Below are 15,774 nucleotides of genomic sequence, written 5' to 3'. Positions count from 1 at the left end.
GTGAATCCACGCACACTACCTCACTATTTTTTCCCTTTGCACTGCTTATTACGTACAATATAATATTTATACTGTAAGTATGTACAGCACTGTGCAAAAGTCTCAGGCACATATATGTATCTGGGGTGGCTAACACTTCTGCACAGTACTGTATGTATGTATACAGACTGTATGCCAGTGAAATTAAACCTGATTCTAATTCTGCCTACCACCACAACAGGTCAACAGCAGATACAATCTCACTGACTCTCCACTCTGCTCTGGACCACCTGACAACTGAAGTGTGCATTAGGCTGCTGTTCTTTGATGACAACTCAATGTTCAACACAACTGCTCCATCCCAACTTCATCTCCAGTCCCCAAGACCTGGGCCTCTGCACCTGGATCCTTGATTTCCCCATTGACGGACCTCAATCCATACAGATCAGGAACAACATCTCCTCCCCACTGACCATCAGCACAGCTACACTCCGAGCTGCGTGCTTAGTCCTCTGCTCTGCTCCCTGTACACCCATGGCCAAGTGGCTGAGCACATCTCCAACACCATCTACAAATTCACCGACGACACCACTGTTTAGGCCGAATCACAGGTGAGGATGGGTCAGCATACCGGAGTGAGGTAGGACACCTGGTTGAGTGATGCCACAATAACAACTCATCGTCAGCAAAACCAAGGAGTTAATCATTAACTTCAGAGAGGGGAAGTCGGGAGACCAAATTCCTGTTCTCAGTGGAGAGGTGGGGAGAGTCAGCAGCTTCAGATTCCTGGATGTTAACATCTGGGATGACCTGTCCTGGACAATCATGAAAAGCGCATGTCAGCACCTCTACTTTCTCTGAAGCTTAAGGTGATTTGGCAAGTCACCAAACAGGGCATGGTAGCGTAGCAGTTGGCACAATGGCATTAGCTCTGGACGCATCAGAGTTCAGTTCCAACACTGTCTGTATGTCCTGCCCATGACCGTGTGGGTTTCCTCCGGGTGCTCCAGTTTTCTCCCATAGTCCAAAGACATACCGGTTGGTTGGCTAATTGGTCATTGTAATTGTCCTGTTATTAGGCAAGGGTTAAACAGGAGAGTCACTGGGCAGTGAGGCTTGTTGGGCTGGAAGTGCCTATTCCTCTCTGTATCTCAATATATATAGATAGATAATAAACGTACAAATATATAGCTTGATATATAGATAATCAAATAAATGCCCTAACACACTGCTACAGTTCATCATTGAAAGTATGTTGACTGGTTGCATTATGGTCTGGACAGCAATCAGAATGGTCACGAATGTGAGAGGCTGCTGGGAGCAGTGGACACAGCCCAGTCCCTCACGTACACATTCCTCCCCACCACTGCCAGCATCTGCAGAAGGCTCTGCTCCAAGAAGGTGGCATCTATCATCAAGGATGCCCACTATCCGGGCCCTGGCCTCTTCTCTCTGCCACTATGAAGCAGGAGGTACAGAACCTGAAGTCCCACACCAGCAGATCAGGAACAGCCTATATTCCTGTAACCATCAGGTTCTTGAAACAACCCGTACAATTGTAACCCTACCTCGGCATCGGAACACTGCGGTCCACCTTTCGCAAGACTGTGGACTCAACTGTGTTTCTTTTGACATTAGTGTCTTATTTTTCCACATTTACCCTGCTCTCTTCACCGTCCTATATAATTAATGCACAGTTTATGAGAAATTTATAATCTTGTGTCTACCTGCCCGTGAAGTTGCTGCAGGCATGTTTTTCCCGGTACCTGTACCTGACTGTATCTGTGCAGACATCAATAAACTCAACTTGAATGGACTTGCAGAATGACTCACAAGGTTGTCACTGGGACTGGCTGGACTGAATGTCATGAGAAACTGGATAGAACACAGAACAAGCCCTTCAACACACGATGTTGTGCACGCCTTTTAACCTGCTCTGAGGTCAATCTAACCCTTCCCTCCCACATAACTCTCAGTTTTCTATCATCCATGTGCCTATCTGAGAGAGTTTTAAATGCCCCCAGTGTATCCACCTCTACCACCACCCTGGAAACGCAATGTACACTCTCTGTGAAAAAAATGAGAGAGCGAGAGGTGTGAGAAAGAGTGAGAGGGGAGAAAAAGAGAGAAAGTGAGGCGAAGAGGGAGAGGGGGAGGTGAGACAGAGAGAGGGAGAGAGAGAGTGAAAGGAGAAAGAGAGGGAGGGCGGAGAGGATCAGAGGGGGGGGAGAGAGAGAGAGAGAGAGAAGGCAATAGCAACACCCCACACTGGTTCAGAAAACATAACCTGGATGGAAAGAGACCGCAGAGGTGTCTGGCAGGACTTATGTTCGTTCTGTGCCACCTCCATGCCAGGGCTCTTGCCTGCAAAATCGACACAGACTTCTTCATCTCCTTCCCCATGTATTGGTGCAGGGTCCTGTTGTTCTACAGTCAACTGGTATTATAGCTTATATTTACAGTGCCTAGAAAGAGTACTTACGCCCCCCCCCCCCCCCCTTGGAAGTTTTCATGTTTTACTGTTTTGCAACATTGAATCACAGTGGATTTAATTTGGCTTTTTTGACACTGGTTAACAGAGAAAGACTCTTTTTTGTCAAGGTGAAAACAGATCTCTACAAACTGGTCTAAATTAATTACAAATATAAAACACAAAATAATTGATTGCATAATCAAGACAACACTTGGAGTATTCTGTGCAGTTTTGGGCTCTTTATTTTAGAAAGGATATACTGACATTGGAGAGGGTTCAGAGAAGATTCATGAGAATGATTCCAGGAATGAGCGGGTTACCGTATGAGTAACATCTGGCAGCTCTTGGGCTGTATTCCCTGGGGTTCAGGAGAATGAGGGGTGATCTCATAGAAACATTCCGAATGTTAAAAGGCCTGAACAGATCAGATATGGCAAAGTTATTTCCCTTGGTAGGGGGAGTCTAGGACAAGAGGGCATGATTTCAGGGTTGAAGGACGCCTATTTAGAACAGAGATTTGGAGAAATTACTTTAGTCAGAGGGTGGTAAATCTGTGGAATTTGTTGCCACAAGTGGCTGTGGTGGCCAAGTCATGGGGTGCATTTAAGGCAGAGATAGATAGGTTGTTGATTAGCCAGGGCATCAAAGGGTATGGGGAGAAGGCAGGGGAGTGGTGATGACTGGAGGAATTGGATCAGCCCATGACTGAATGGCAGAGCAAACTCAATGGGCTGAATGGCCTACTTCTGCTCCTATATCTTATGGTCTTAATGGTATTATAAGTCTTCACTCCCCTTCAAGTCAGTATTTAGAAGATGCATCTTTGGCAGCAATTGCAGCCCTGAGTCTGTCTTTACAAAACTGCTCAAGCTCGGTCAGTTTGCATGGGGATCATGAGTGAACAGCCCTTTTGAAGTTCAATCACAAATTCTCAATTGGATTGAGGTCTGGGCTCTGACTTAGCCACTCCAGGACATTCACTTTGTTGTTTTTTTATGCGATCCCGGTGTAGCTCTGGCTTTATGCTTGGGGTCATTGTCTTGCTGGAAAACAAATCTTTTCCCAGGTCGCAGTTCTCTTGCAGACTGCATCACGTTTTCCTCCAGAATTACCCTGTATTTTGCTGCGTTCATTTTACCCTCAACCCTCACAAGCCTTCCAGGACCTGTTTCAGTGAAGCATCCCCACAGCAGGATGCAGCCACCACCGTGCTTCACGGTAGGGGTGCTGTGCTTGATGATGTGTGGTGTTTGGTTTACTCCAAACATAGCGTTTAGTCTGATGGCCAAAAAGATCAATTTTCAGTGTTCAGTTCTGGTCACATCACTACAGGAAGGATAGAGAGAGTGCAGAGGAGATCTACAAGATGTTGCCTGGATTGGAGAGTGTTCTTTATGAGAATAGGTCGAGTGATCTCAGCCTTTTCTCCTTGGAGTGATGGAGGATGAGAGGTGACCTGATAGAGGTGTACAAGATGATGAGAGGCATTGATCGTGTGGATAGCCAGAGGCTTTTTTCCCAGGCTAACACAAGGGGGCATAGTTTTAAGTGCTTGGAAACCTTTAAGGAGATGTCAGAGGGAAGGTTTTCACACAGAGAGTGGCGGGTGCATGGAATGCCAGTGACAGTGGTAGAGGTAAATACATTAGGGTCTTTTAAGAGACCTGTAGGGCTGGAGTTTTTCGAATATTGTGGGCCAAAGGGCCTGTAATATGCTGTAGATTTCTATGTTTGGTTTCATCAGACCATAGAACCTTCTTCCAGCTGACTGCAGAGTCTCCCACATGCCTCCTGGCAAACTCTAGCCAAGATTTCTTGTGAGTTTTTTCAACAGTGGCTTTCTCTTTGCCACTCTCCCGTAAAAGATAGAGGTATTTAAAATTTAAATTTAAAATTATGAGGGGGATAGATAGAGTTGACGTGGTAGGCTTTTTCCATTGACAGTAGGGGAGATTCAAACAAGAGGACATGAGTTTAGAGTTAAAGGGCAAAAGTTTAGGGGTAACACGAAGGGGATCTTCTTTACTCAGAGAGTGGTAGCTGTGTGGAGTGAGCTTCCAGTAGAAGTGGGAGAGGCAGGTTCGATTTTGTCATTTAAAGCAAAATTGGTTAGGTATATGGACAGGAAAGGAATGGAGGATTGTGGGCTGAGTGCGGGTCAATGGGATTAGGTGAGAGTAAGCGTTTGGCACGGACTAAAAGGGCCGAGATGGCCTATTTTCGTGCTGTAATTATTATATGGTTATATGGTCATATAAAACTATGACTGGTGAAGCACCTGGGGAACAGTTTGTTGTATGTGAGTCTCTCCCATCTCAGCCACTGAAGCTTGCAACTCCTCCAGAGTTGTCATAGGTCTCTTGGTGGCCTCGCTCACTGGTCCCCTTCTTGCACAGTCACTCGCTTTTTGAGGATGGTCAGCTCTAGGCATATTTACAGCTGAGCCATTTCTTTCCATTTCTTGATGATTGACTTGACCGTACTCCAACGGATATTCAGTGACGTGGAAATTTTCTAGCATCCATCTCCTGACTTGTGCTTTTCAATAACCTATTCGCAAGGTTGCTCAGAGTGTTCTTTTGACTTCATGGTGTAGATTTTGCCAGGATACTGACTCACCAACAGTTGGACCTTCCTTCCTAATGGCTGAGGGTACGAATAACCTCATTCAGCACTCTTTGAAGCAGGACGGTTGTCTTGGTCCATAAAAGTGCCCTTCTCTTCAGCCAAGATGCCATGCAGAGGGTGAGAAAGGTTGTCCAGAATTGCCAGGATTTTCCGTAGGGTCCTTTCCCTCCATTGTGTGCAGTTTGACTCCTATAACAGAGCCAGCCTTTCTAATCTGTTTAATGGGCCTGTTGACATCACCTATGTTGATGACATTGCCCTAGCACACTGCCACATAGAAGATTGTACTGGCAACAACAGACTGGTAGAACACGTGAAGGAGAGGCCTGCACACTCCAAAGGACCTCAGTCTCCTCAGGAAGTAGAGGCGACTCTGGCCCTTCTTGTACACAGCCTCTGTGTTGATGCTCCACTCGTCTATCATCCTGGTGCACCCCAGGTACCTATAGGTCCTCACCACGTCCACGTCCTCACCATCAAAGGTAACAGGGAGCAGTGCAGGTTTGGTCTTCTTAAAGACCACCACCGTCTCCTTTGTCTCACTGATGCTGAGCTGCAGATGATTCAGCTCGCACCAGTTGACAAAGTCCTCCACCAGGGCCCTGTATTCATCCTCCCACCCTCCCTCTGTTGCTGAGTCATCAGGGAATTTGTGCAGATGACGTGACTCAGTGTTGTACCTAAAGTCCAAGGTGTACAGGGTAAACTGGAAAGAAAGCCAATACAGTGTTCTGTGGGGTCCCAGAGCTGCTTATAGCCATGTCTGACACACGGCCCTGAAGCTGAATGAACTGTGGTCTGCCAGTCACGTGGTCATTATCCAGGATACAATGGAACTGAATGGAGCTTTTCCCCCGGCAGTGAGGGCCGTATGTTATTGAAGGACTTGAGAAATGAAAAGACATGATCGTCACAGTGCCGCCCAGCTTATCCACGTGGGAGCAGACTCTGTTCAGCAGGAAGATGACAGCATCGTCGACTCCAACGTGCTCCCGGTCAGCAAACTGCAGGGGATCGAGGCCTGATCTGACCAGGGGTCAGAGGTGAGCCAGCACCAGCCTCTCTAGGGTCTTCATGCTGTGTGAGGTCAGGATCACTGGACGGTAGTCATTTAAGATTTTCAGCTGCCCTTCTTGTGTATTGGGACCACAATGATATTTTCCACCCAGTCGGGACCATTTCCAGACTGAGACTCAGATTGAAAATGCGCTGGAGAACTCCACGCAGCTGATATAACCATATAACAATTACAGCACAGAAACAAGCCATCTCGGCCCTTCTAGTCCGTGCCGAACGCTTACTCTCACCTAGTCCCACTGGCCCACACTCAGCCCATAACCCTCCATTCCTTTCCTGTCCATATACTTATCCAATTTTACTTTAAATGACAATACCGAACCTACCTCTGCCACTTCTACTGGAAGCTCATTCCACACAGCGAGTAAAGAAATTCCCCCTCGTGCTACCCTTAAACTTTTGCCGCCTAAGGAGTGATCAGCACACTGCTTCAGGACCCTGGGGTTCACACCATCTGGTCCCATTGCTCTGCTGCATCTGAGGTTCCCCAGAGCCCTTCTCACCCGCTCAGTGGTGAAGCTGAGTCCATGATGACTGGGGATTGGTGGAAGGAGGGGGCAGGGGGAGGTGAAGATCAGGACAATAGTAGTTGGAACGTGGAGGTGTGGATGGTAGGTGCAGGGCAAGGAGGGGATGTGGATAGTGTTATTCATCCACATGTTGAGTTGGAGGTGGAGGAGGGAGAAGGGGAGGTGTGGTGCTGAGGGAGCATTGGGTGGGGTGTGAACAGGAGGGAAATTGTCAAACTTATTGAAGAATTAGTTTAACTAATTAACCCATTCACGGCTGCATTCCATATAAGAGCAGGATGTGATGCTGAGGCTTTATAAGGCACTAATGAGGTCTCACCTTGAGTACTGTGAACAGTTTTGGTCCCCTTATCTAAGAAAAGATGTGCTGGCATTGGAGAGGGTTCAGAGGAGGTTCACAAGGATGATTCCAGGAATGAAAGGGTTATCATACAAGGGATGTTTGATGGCTCTGGGTCTGTACTCACTGGAATTTAGAAGGATGGGGCGGGGGGGAATCTCATTGAAACCCTTCGAATGTTGAAAGGCCTAGACAGGGTAGATGCGGATAGGATGTTTCCCATGGTGGGAGAGTCCTAGACAAGAGGGGCTCTGGACAGAGGGGCATCCATTTAGAACAGAGGTACAGAGAAATTTTGTTAGCTGGAGGGTGTTGAATTTGTGAAACTTGTTACCACAGGCAGTTGTGGAGACCAGTTCATTGGGTGTATTTTTGGCTAAGATCGATCGATTGGCCACAGCATCAAAGGTTAGGGGGAGAAGGCCAGGCAGAGGGGCTGAAGAGGGGATGAGAAGGATCAGCACACACAGAAACACAGGCAGACACACAATGTGAGGGAGAGATCAATTTCGTTTACAGATGACTCCTTGGATCAAGACTGCAGTTTTAATTATTCACACTACTGTCAGCATTTGCTTGATTAACTCCGAAGCTCTCCTTCCTGTCATTATTTTGGATGATTGCCTGGGGAATAGGGAACGCGTCCAACTCACCAACAGAGCCAGAGAGTGAACACGCAGGGCCGAGTGGAGTGGGAGGGGGGCAGGCAGGGTAGAAGAGGGTGGGAGATCTGCTGTGGGGGGGGGGGAGGTGTTGGGAGTGAGGAGGCTTGAGGAAGGGACAGTGAGTGAACACAAACAAACAGAACTGAACAAATGGTGGCAGTGAGGCAAGGCTGCTAGGTAATTAGAGAGCTGATTAAGTCTGGTCTGTGTAGTGCAGACCGTGCCAGAGTATCTTCCGCACAGATCACAGAAACTCCCCTGAGTTCAACACCTCCAAGCCACCGCAGTTCCTGCCAGAGATCTCTCACAGGGTACCACACCTGGGCCTACATTTGGCCTTTAGATTTTAAAGGTTTTCTTTATTTGTTACGTGTAGATCAAAATGTCGTGTTTTATGTTCTATAGAGGCATTTAAGAAAATCGTAGATGGGCACTGGGATTGTAGCAAGATGGTGGGCTGTCTAGGAGGGGGATGAGGGGATACCCTTGACACCTACTGACCCAGATATGGCGGACATGGAGAAGATGTTTCCAGTCATGGGAAAGGTTAAGAGGACTAGAACACAAAAGCAACGATGTAATGCTGAGGCTTCATAAGGCATTGGTCAGACCACACTTGGAATATTACGAGCTGTTTTGGGCCCTCATCGAAGAAAGGATGCGCTGGCATTGGAGAGGGCCCAGAGGAGGTTCACGAGAATGATCCCAGGAATGACGAGTTAACGTGGAATGCGTGGATTTCCTCCGGGTGCTCCGGTTTCCTCCCACAGTCCAAAGATGTGCCGGTTGGTAGGTTGATTGGTCATTGTCAATTGTCCCATGATTAGGTTCGGATTAAATCAGGGGAATGCTAAGCGGCAGGGCTCGAAGGGCCGAAAGAGCCTATTCCACACTGTGTCTCAATATGTAAACAGAAGGAATGATTTCCAGCCGTTGATTAATCTTTTTTCTTTGATTCTGTTGTACTGCTTCGTTCTACTGTAAATGCCTGCAAGAAAATGAATCCCAGTGTGGTGCATTGTGACATATATGTACGCTGTTAAAAAATATACTTTGAACTTTGAACTGGAGGGCTCCCAGGGAAACCCATGTGGCCAGGGGGAGAACGTGCAAACTCCTCACACACAAACTGTACCGGAAGTCGGGATTGAACTGTGGTGGGAGAGTGGCTCTACCGACTGTACCTCTGAGCTTCCCCCCGCCCCAAGCATCACCAGCCTGGGTAAACACCCTCAATCATATTGACTCATGCAGGGCAAGCAGCCAAATGCAGCCAGTACCAATGTAGAGGGGCCAAATGGCCTCCACTGTTCGTAGAGAGGATGGGTGCATCACAGCACTTACCTCGGTCAGAGCATGTAGCTGGCCCTCGTGGACACACACACCCATGAACCTGTGGAGATAATCGCACACAGTGATCAGCCAACGTTAGATCGGTAGGCAAGGAAAAAGAACAAAAGATTAGCTATATTTGTCACATGTCCATCGAGACCTCGAAACATGCAGTGAAATGTACCACTTGCGTCAATGCCCAACATAGTCCGAGGATGTGCTGGGAGGGGTCAGCCTGCAAGTGTCACCACCCTTCTACCACCAAAGTAGCACATCCACAACACACTAACCCCAACCCGTACGTCTTTGGAGTGTGGGAGGAAACCCATGCGGTCATGAGAAGGGCATACGAAATCCATAGGGACAGTGCAGGGAACCGAACCCAGGTTGCTGGTGCATTAAAACATTATGCTAACTGCTGCACTTCTGTGGTGCCAGGAGCAGATACAGACAGTATGGAGGTGTTGAACGGACTTTTCGACAGACCCGTGAATATGAAGGGAATGAACGGATACGAATGATACACAGGAGGACATTTAGTACAAATTGGCATCAAATTTGGCACTACTTTGTGGGCTGAACCCCTGCCCAGTGCTGTGCTGATCTAACTTTTTGTTCAGTTTGCACTGTTAAGTATATGCCTGGAATTTCGAGCAACCCCTCTACCAGCCCAGGAACAACTGGTTATATCAAAAGTCAAGAGGCAATCAGAATCAGAATTCATTTCAATATCACTGACAAATGTCATGAAATTTGTTGTTTTGCAGAAGCGTTTTCTTGCAATATATAATAGTAAAAAACTATAAATTATGAGAAAAATTACAGTGGTTTCTGGTTAATTGGGACACATCGGCACCAGCACAATTATGCGCCAGTTATCCTAAGGTTCATGGAAACAGTTAAAAATGTAGAAAAAAATCAAACTACTGTTTAACTGAGTAACAAATTATGTATTTAAATGAAATTATAACACTATCATACTACTACAGTACTTTAACATTGTACTGGTTCCCAGCAGTTACTGATGAAGGAATTCATCCAGTCTATGCTGCCACATTCTTTTGATTGTAAATGAACAAAATCAGTGCAGCCACCTAGTGTAGCTAATGGGCTGCCTTCATACAACACTTTTGACGACTGTATCCTCCAAATCTTCACTTTCATTGTAACATTTAAGATTATTGTTGATACCTTCACACTCTTTGTAGCTCTTAACTTGTTGAAGTAGTGAAATCATTTCATTTTCACTCCCGGCCATTTCCGGCATCGCCAAGCCTGAATGCTTGAAACTGCAGTGAGCAAAACGGTTCAGAATTGTCTTGCTGCTTATCTCTCACCAACTATCAGTGACAAAAATCATTGCTTTTTGAACACAAACACACACAACTAACACTATTTAAAAGCTGTTCATTCTAAGCACAATGCATCGCCTAACAGAAACACAGGTGCATACAGCTGATGCCAGTTAGAAACTGTTTGGCAACTGTCTCCTGCCCCAATTAAGTAGCGCCATGTCCAAAATAAATAAAAGGAATCCCAAACACGAGGAAATCTGCAGATGCTGGAAATTCAAGCAACTCACACAAAATGCTGGTGGAACACAGCAGACCAGGCAGCATCTATAGGGAGAAGCACTGTTGACGTTTCAGACCGAGACCCTTCGTTAGGACTAACTGAAAGGAAAGATAGTAAGAGATTTGGAAGTAGTGGGGTGAGGGGGAAATGCAAAATGATAGGAGAAGACCGGAGGGGGTGGGATGAAGCTAAGAGCTGGAAAGGTTATTGGTGAAAGTGATACGGAACTGGAGAAGGGAAAGGATCGTGGGACGGGAGGCCTCAGGAGAAAGAAATGGGGGGGAAGCACCAGAGGGAGACGGAGAACAGGCAAACAACTAAATATGTCAGGGATGGGGTAAGAAGGGGAGGAGGGGCATTAACGGAAGTTAGAGAAGTCAATGTTCATGCCATCAGGTTGGAGGCTACCCAGACGGTATATAAGGTGTTGTCCCTCCAACCTGAGTTTGGATTCATTTTGACAGTAGAGGAGGCCATGAATTGACATATCAGAATGGGAATGGGATGTGGAATTAAAATGTGTGGCCACTGGGAGATCCTGCTTTCTCTGGCGGACCGAGCATAGGTGTTCAGCAAAACGGTCTCCCAGTCTGCGTCGGGTCTCACCAATATATAAAAGGCCACACCGGGAGCAGCGGACACAGTATACCACACCAGCCGACTCACAGGTGAAGTGTTGCCTCACCTGGAAGGACTGTCTGGGGCCCTGAATGGTGGTGTGGGAGGAAGTGTAAGAGCAGGTGTAGCACTTGTTCCAGTTGCAAGGATAAGTGCCAGGAGGGAGATCGGTGGGAAGGGACAGGAGGGACGAGTGGACAAGGGAGTTGCGTAGGGAGTGATCCCTGCGGAAAGCAGAAAGAGTTGGGGGAGGGAAAGAAGTGCTTGGTAGTGGGATCCCGTTGGAGGTGGCGGAAGTTATGGAGAATTATACGTTGGACCTGGAGGCTGGTGAGGTGGTAGGTGAGGACAAGGGGAACCCTATCCCGAGTGGGTTGGTGGGCGGTTGGGGTGAGGGCAGATGTGCGGGAAATAGGAGAGATGTGTTTGAGAGCAGGGTTAATGGTGGATGAAGGGAAGCCCCTTTGTTTAAAAAAGGAAGACATCTCCTTCATCCTGGAATGAAAAGCCTCATCCTGAGAGCAGATGCAGCGGAGACAGAGGAATTGTGAGAAGGGGATAGCATTTTTGCAAGAGACAGGGTGGGAAGAGGAATAGTCCAGGTAGCTGTGAGAGTCTGTAGGCTTATAGTAGATATCAGTAGATAAGCCGTCTCCAGAGATGGAGACAGAAAGATCAAGAAAGGGGAGGGAGGTGTCAGAAATTGACCAGGTAAATTTGAGGGCAGGGTGAAAGTTGGAGGCAAAGTTAATGAAGTCAATGAGCTCAGCATGCGTGCAGGAGGCAGTGCCAATGCAGTTGTCGATGTAGCGAAGGAAAAGAGGAGGATGGATACCCGTATAGACTTGGAACATGGACTGTTCTATAGTCAACAAAAAGGCAGGCATAACTGGGACCCATATGGGTGCCCATGGCTACATCCTTGGTTTGGAGGAAGTGGGAGGAGCCAAAGGAGAGATTATTGATAGTAAGAACTAATTCTGGTAGACGGAGGAGAGTGGTGGTAGAGGGGAATTGGTTAGGTCTGGAATCCAAAAAGAAGCGAAGAGCTTTGAGACCATCCGGGTGGGGGATGGAGGTATATAGGGACTGGACGTCCATGGTGAAAATAAGGTGGTGGGAGCCAGGGAACTTAAAATCATTGAAAAAATTCAAAGCGTGAGAAGTGTCACGAACATAGGTGGGAAGAGATTGAACAAGGGGGGAGTAAGACAGTGTCAAGGTATGCAGAAATGAGTTCGGTGGGGCAGGAGCAAGCTGAGACAATAGGTCCAGCTGGACAGGGAAGTTTGTGGATCTTGGGTAGGAGGTAGAAACGGGAAGTGCGGGGTGTGGGAACTATGAGGTTGGTGGCAGTGGATGGGAGATCCCCAGAGCTAATAAGGTTGGTGATGGTATAGGAGACAATGACCTGGTGCTCCTTAGTGGGGTCATGATCAAGGGGTAAATAAGAGGAGGTATCAGAGAGTTGTCGCTGTGCCTCAGCCAGGTAGAGATCAGTACGCCAGACACCAGCTCCCCCCTTATCAGCGGGTTTTATAGTGAGGTTGGGATTGGTGCGGAGGGAGCGGAGAGCAGAGCATTCAGAAGGATTTAGGTTGGAATTGGAACAGGGTGTAGTGAAGTCGAGACGGTTGATGTCCCGTCAGCAAGTAGCAATAAAGAGATCCAGAGCAGGCAGAAGACCAGAGCAGGGTGTCCATGAAGAGGAGGAGGGTTGAAGACGGGAGAAGGGGTCATCGGTGGGGGTAGGAGAGTCCTTGTCAAAGAAGTAAGCTCGGAGACGGAGTCGGCGGAAGAAGAGTTCAGCGTCATGGCGTACGCGGATCTCACTGAGGTGTGGGCGAAGGGGGACAAAGCTGAGGCCCTTACTGAGCACTCTGCCTCAGAGAGTTGAAGGTCGGAGGGAATGGTAAAGACCCGGCACGGATGAGAGATGGGATCAGAGGAGGGAGGGAGGCTGGTAGCGTCAGTGGAGAGGGAAGGGTTGGGGTGAGAGGAAGATGGAGCCTTTTATATATTGGTGAGACCCGACGCAGACTGGGAGACTGTTTCGCTGAACACCTACGCTCGGTCCGCCAGAGAAAGCAGGATCTCCCAGTGGCCACACATTTTAATTCCATGTCCCATTCCCACTCTGAGATGTCTATCCATGGCCTCCTCTACTGTCAAAATGAATCCAAACTCAGGTTGGAGGAACAACACCTTATATACTGGCTGGGTAGCCTCCAACCTGATGGTATGAACATTAACTTCCGTTAATGCCCCTCCTCCCCTTCTTACCCCATCCCTGACATATTTAGTTGTTTGCCTGTTCTCCATCTCCCTCTGGTGCTTCCCCCCACCCCTTCTTTCTCCCGAGGCCTCCCGTCCCATGATCCTTTCCCTTCTCCGGCTCTGTATCACTTTCGCCAATCACCTTTCCAGCTCTTGGCTTCATCCCACCCCCTCTGGTCTTCTCCTATCATTTTGCATTTCCCCCTCCCCCCACTACTTTCAAATCCCTTACTATCTTTCCTTTCAGTTAGTCTTGGCCCGAAATGGCGACAGTGCTTCTCCTTATAGATGCTGCCTGGCCTGCTGTGTTCCAAAGGGAATCCCAGTTATTTTCTCAATTAGTTTTTGTTCTTTAAGATTTGTCCCAAATAGGTGGCTGACCGGATTAACTAATGACTCAACTAACCAGAATCCACTGTGTATATAAATTAAATTAGTGCAAAAAGAGAGGAAAAAGAAGAAAAAAACTAATGAGGTTGGATACATGTGTACACTGTCCATTCATAAATCTCATGGTGGAGGTGAAGAATTTGTTCCTGAAACACTGAGTGTGTGTCCTCACACTTCTGAACCTCCTCCCTGATGGTAGCGATGAGATGAAGTCATGTCCTGGGCGATGGGGGTCCTTAGTGATGGATGCCTCCTTTCGGAGGCATCGCCTTTTGAAGGTGTCTTTGATGCCGGGGAGACTAGTGTACATGATGGAGTGGCTGAGTTTACAACCTTCTGCAGCTTTTACCAACCCTGTTCAAGTCACCCTCTGTAACAGATGAAGTGTCTGTCCCGCTTAGTGGAATTCAGTGCTGAAGACCTGGTGTTTATTCCTCCTTTCCTAAGGTGGGCAACTGAGCCCACTTCTCGGTCCAGTGGGCAGGGGTCAGGGAGGGGAAAAGACAAGTAAAATTGCGTTTTGAATGGGGTGGAAGCAAAAATTCGTCTCTTCTGCAATGGGTGACAGAATAAAGCTCCTGCAGATTCCAGAAATCTGAGACAAAAAGCAGAAAATGCTGGGAACACAAACAGGTCAGGCAGCAAATGTCAAGAGAGAAACGGCTTGAATGTTTCAAGTCGAGGATCTTGCAGAATTAGGGAAAAGAACAAGGTGATTGAAAGGTCTAGACAGAGTGGACATGGAGAGGATGTTTCCAATAGTGGGAGTGTCTACAACCCGAGGAAATAGACACAGAACAGGACATCCATTTAGGACGGGTATGAGGAGGAATTTCTTTAGCCGGAAGGCAGTGAATCTGGGGAATTCATTGCCGCAGAAGGCACAACGCTTCTTTCCTTCCTCCACCAGAGTTCCCAATGGCCCATGAGCCCACGGCTACTACCTCACTATTTTGTCATTTATAGTAATGCTTTTGCATTGAACTGTACTGCTGTCGCTAAACAACACATTTTAAAACAAACATCAGTGATAATAAATGAGATTTTGACTTTGACTCGGCATCTTGCTGTTAATTTTATAAATCCCAGTGGGTAGTCTGGACACTACGGGGAGGATTTAATTAACCTCCCTCTGGCTATAAAGTGGGACCACATTTCTGTAACACAGACATCTTATTTAGTGCAGCGGGAGGGTATCGTGCCCTGGGGAGACACTCCGTGTTAACATGCAGGAATACGTTTTTTTGGGATAGACAGACGTTGCTGCCTGTCCCATTAATAGAGACACACCTAACAAGATCAGATCAAGTTACCTATTCATCATAATAACTGAGGAAAAAATATTGTAGACACAAACACAGAAGATTCTACAGATGCTGAAAATATAGAGCAACACACACAAACTGCTGGAGGATCTCCAAGCCAGGCAGCATCTCTGGAAGGGGGCAAACAGTTGATGTTTCAGGTCAAGACCCTTCATCAGGACTGGAAGGGAAAGGGGCAGAAGCTAGAGTAAGAAAGTTGGGAGGGGGTACAACTGGCAGCTGATATGAGCGACCATCTGAGACAGGATGTAGGTGGATGTGGGAGAGGGTTATGAAGAAAGAATCTGGGAGGGGATGGATGAAGAGCAGGAATCTTAATGGGAGAGAGGAGAGTGGACCATGGAAGATAGGGAAGGAGGAGGGGAACCAGAGTGGTGTCAGGGGCAGGTGAGAAGAAGAGGTGAGAGGGGAACCAGAATGGGGAATGGAAGAAAGAGAGGTGGGAAAAATTACCAGAAGTTAGAATCATCAATGTTCATGCCATCAGAGGCCAGACAGAATATGAGATGTTGTTCCTCCAACTTGAGTTTGGCCTCATCACAGCAATAGAGGAGGCCATGGCCAG

At 47.5% G+C, this 15,774-nt stretch overlaps 1 protein-coding gene across 1 annotated transcript in view; it reads right to left on the bottom strand.

Moving 5' to 3' along the window:
- The window catches only part of LOC132396558 (dual specificity testis-specific protein kinase 2-like), a 122,831-nt gene that overhangs the window by 64,812 nt on the left and 42,245 nt on the right, over window positions 1-15,774 (bottom strand). The window contains exon 3 of the mRNA XM_059974200.1: window positions 9,037-9,085. Coding sequence (XP_059830183.1) covers window positions 9,037-9,085 — 49 coding nt within the window. The remainder of the gene's footprint in view (window positions 1-9,036; window positions 9,086-15,774) is intronic.

Source organism: Hypanus sabinus, chromosome 7 (assembly GCF_030144855.1).
Source record: "Hypanus sabinus isolate sHypSab1 chromosome 7, sHypSab1.hap1, whole genome shotgun sequence".
NCBI classification, from domain to species: Eukaryota; Metazoa; Chordata; class Chondrichthyes; order Myliobatiformes; family Dasyatidae; genus Hypanus; species Hypanus sabinus.
Note: the sequence above shows the minus strand (reverse complement) of the source record. Positions and strands in the feature narration are given on the sequence as shown.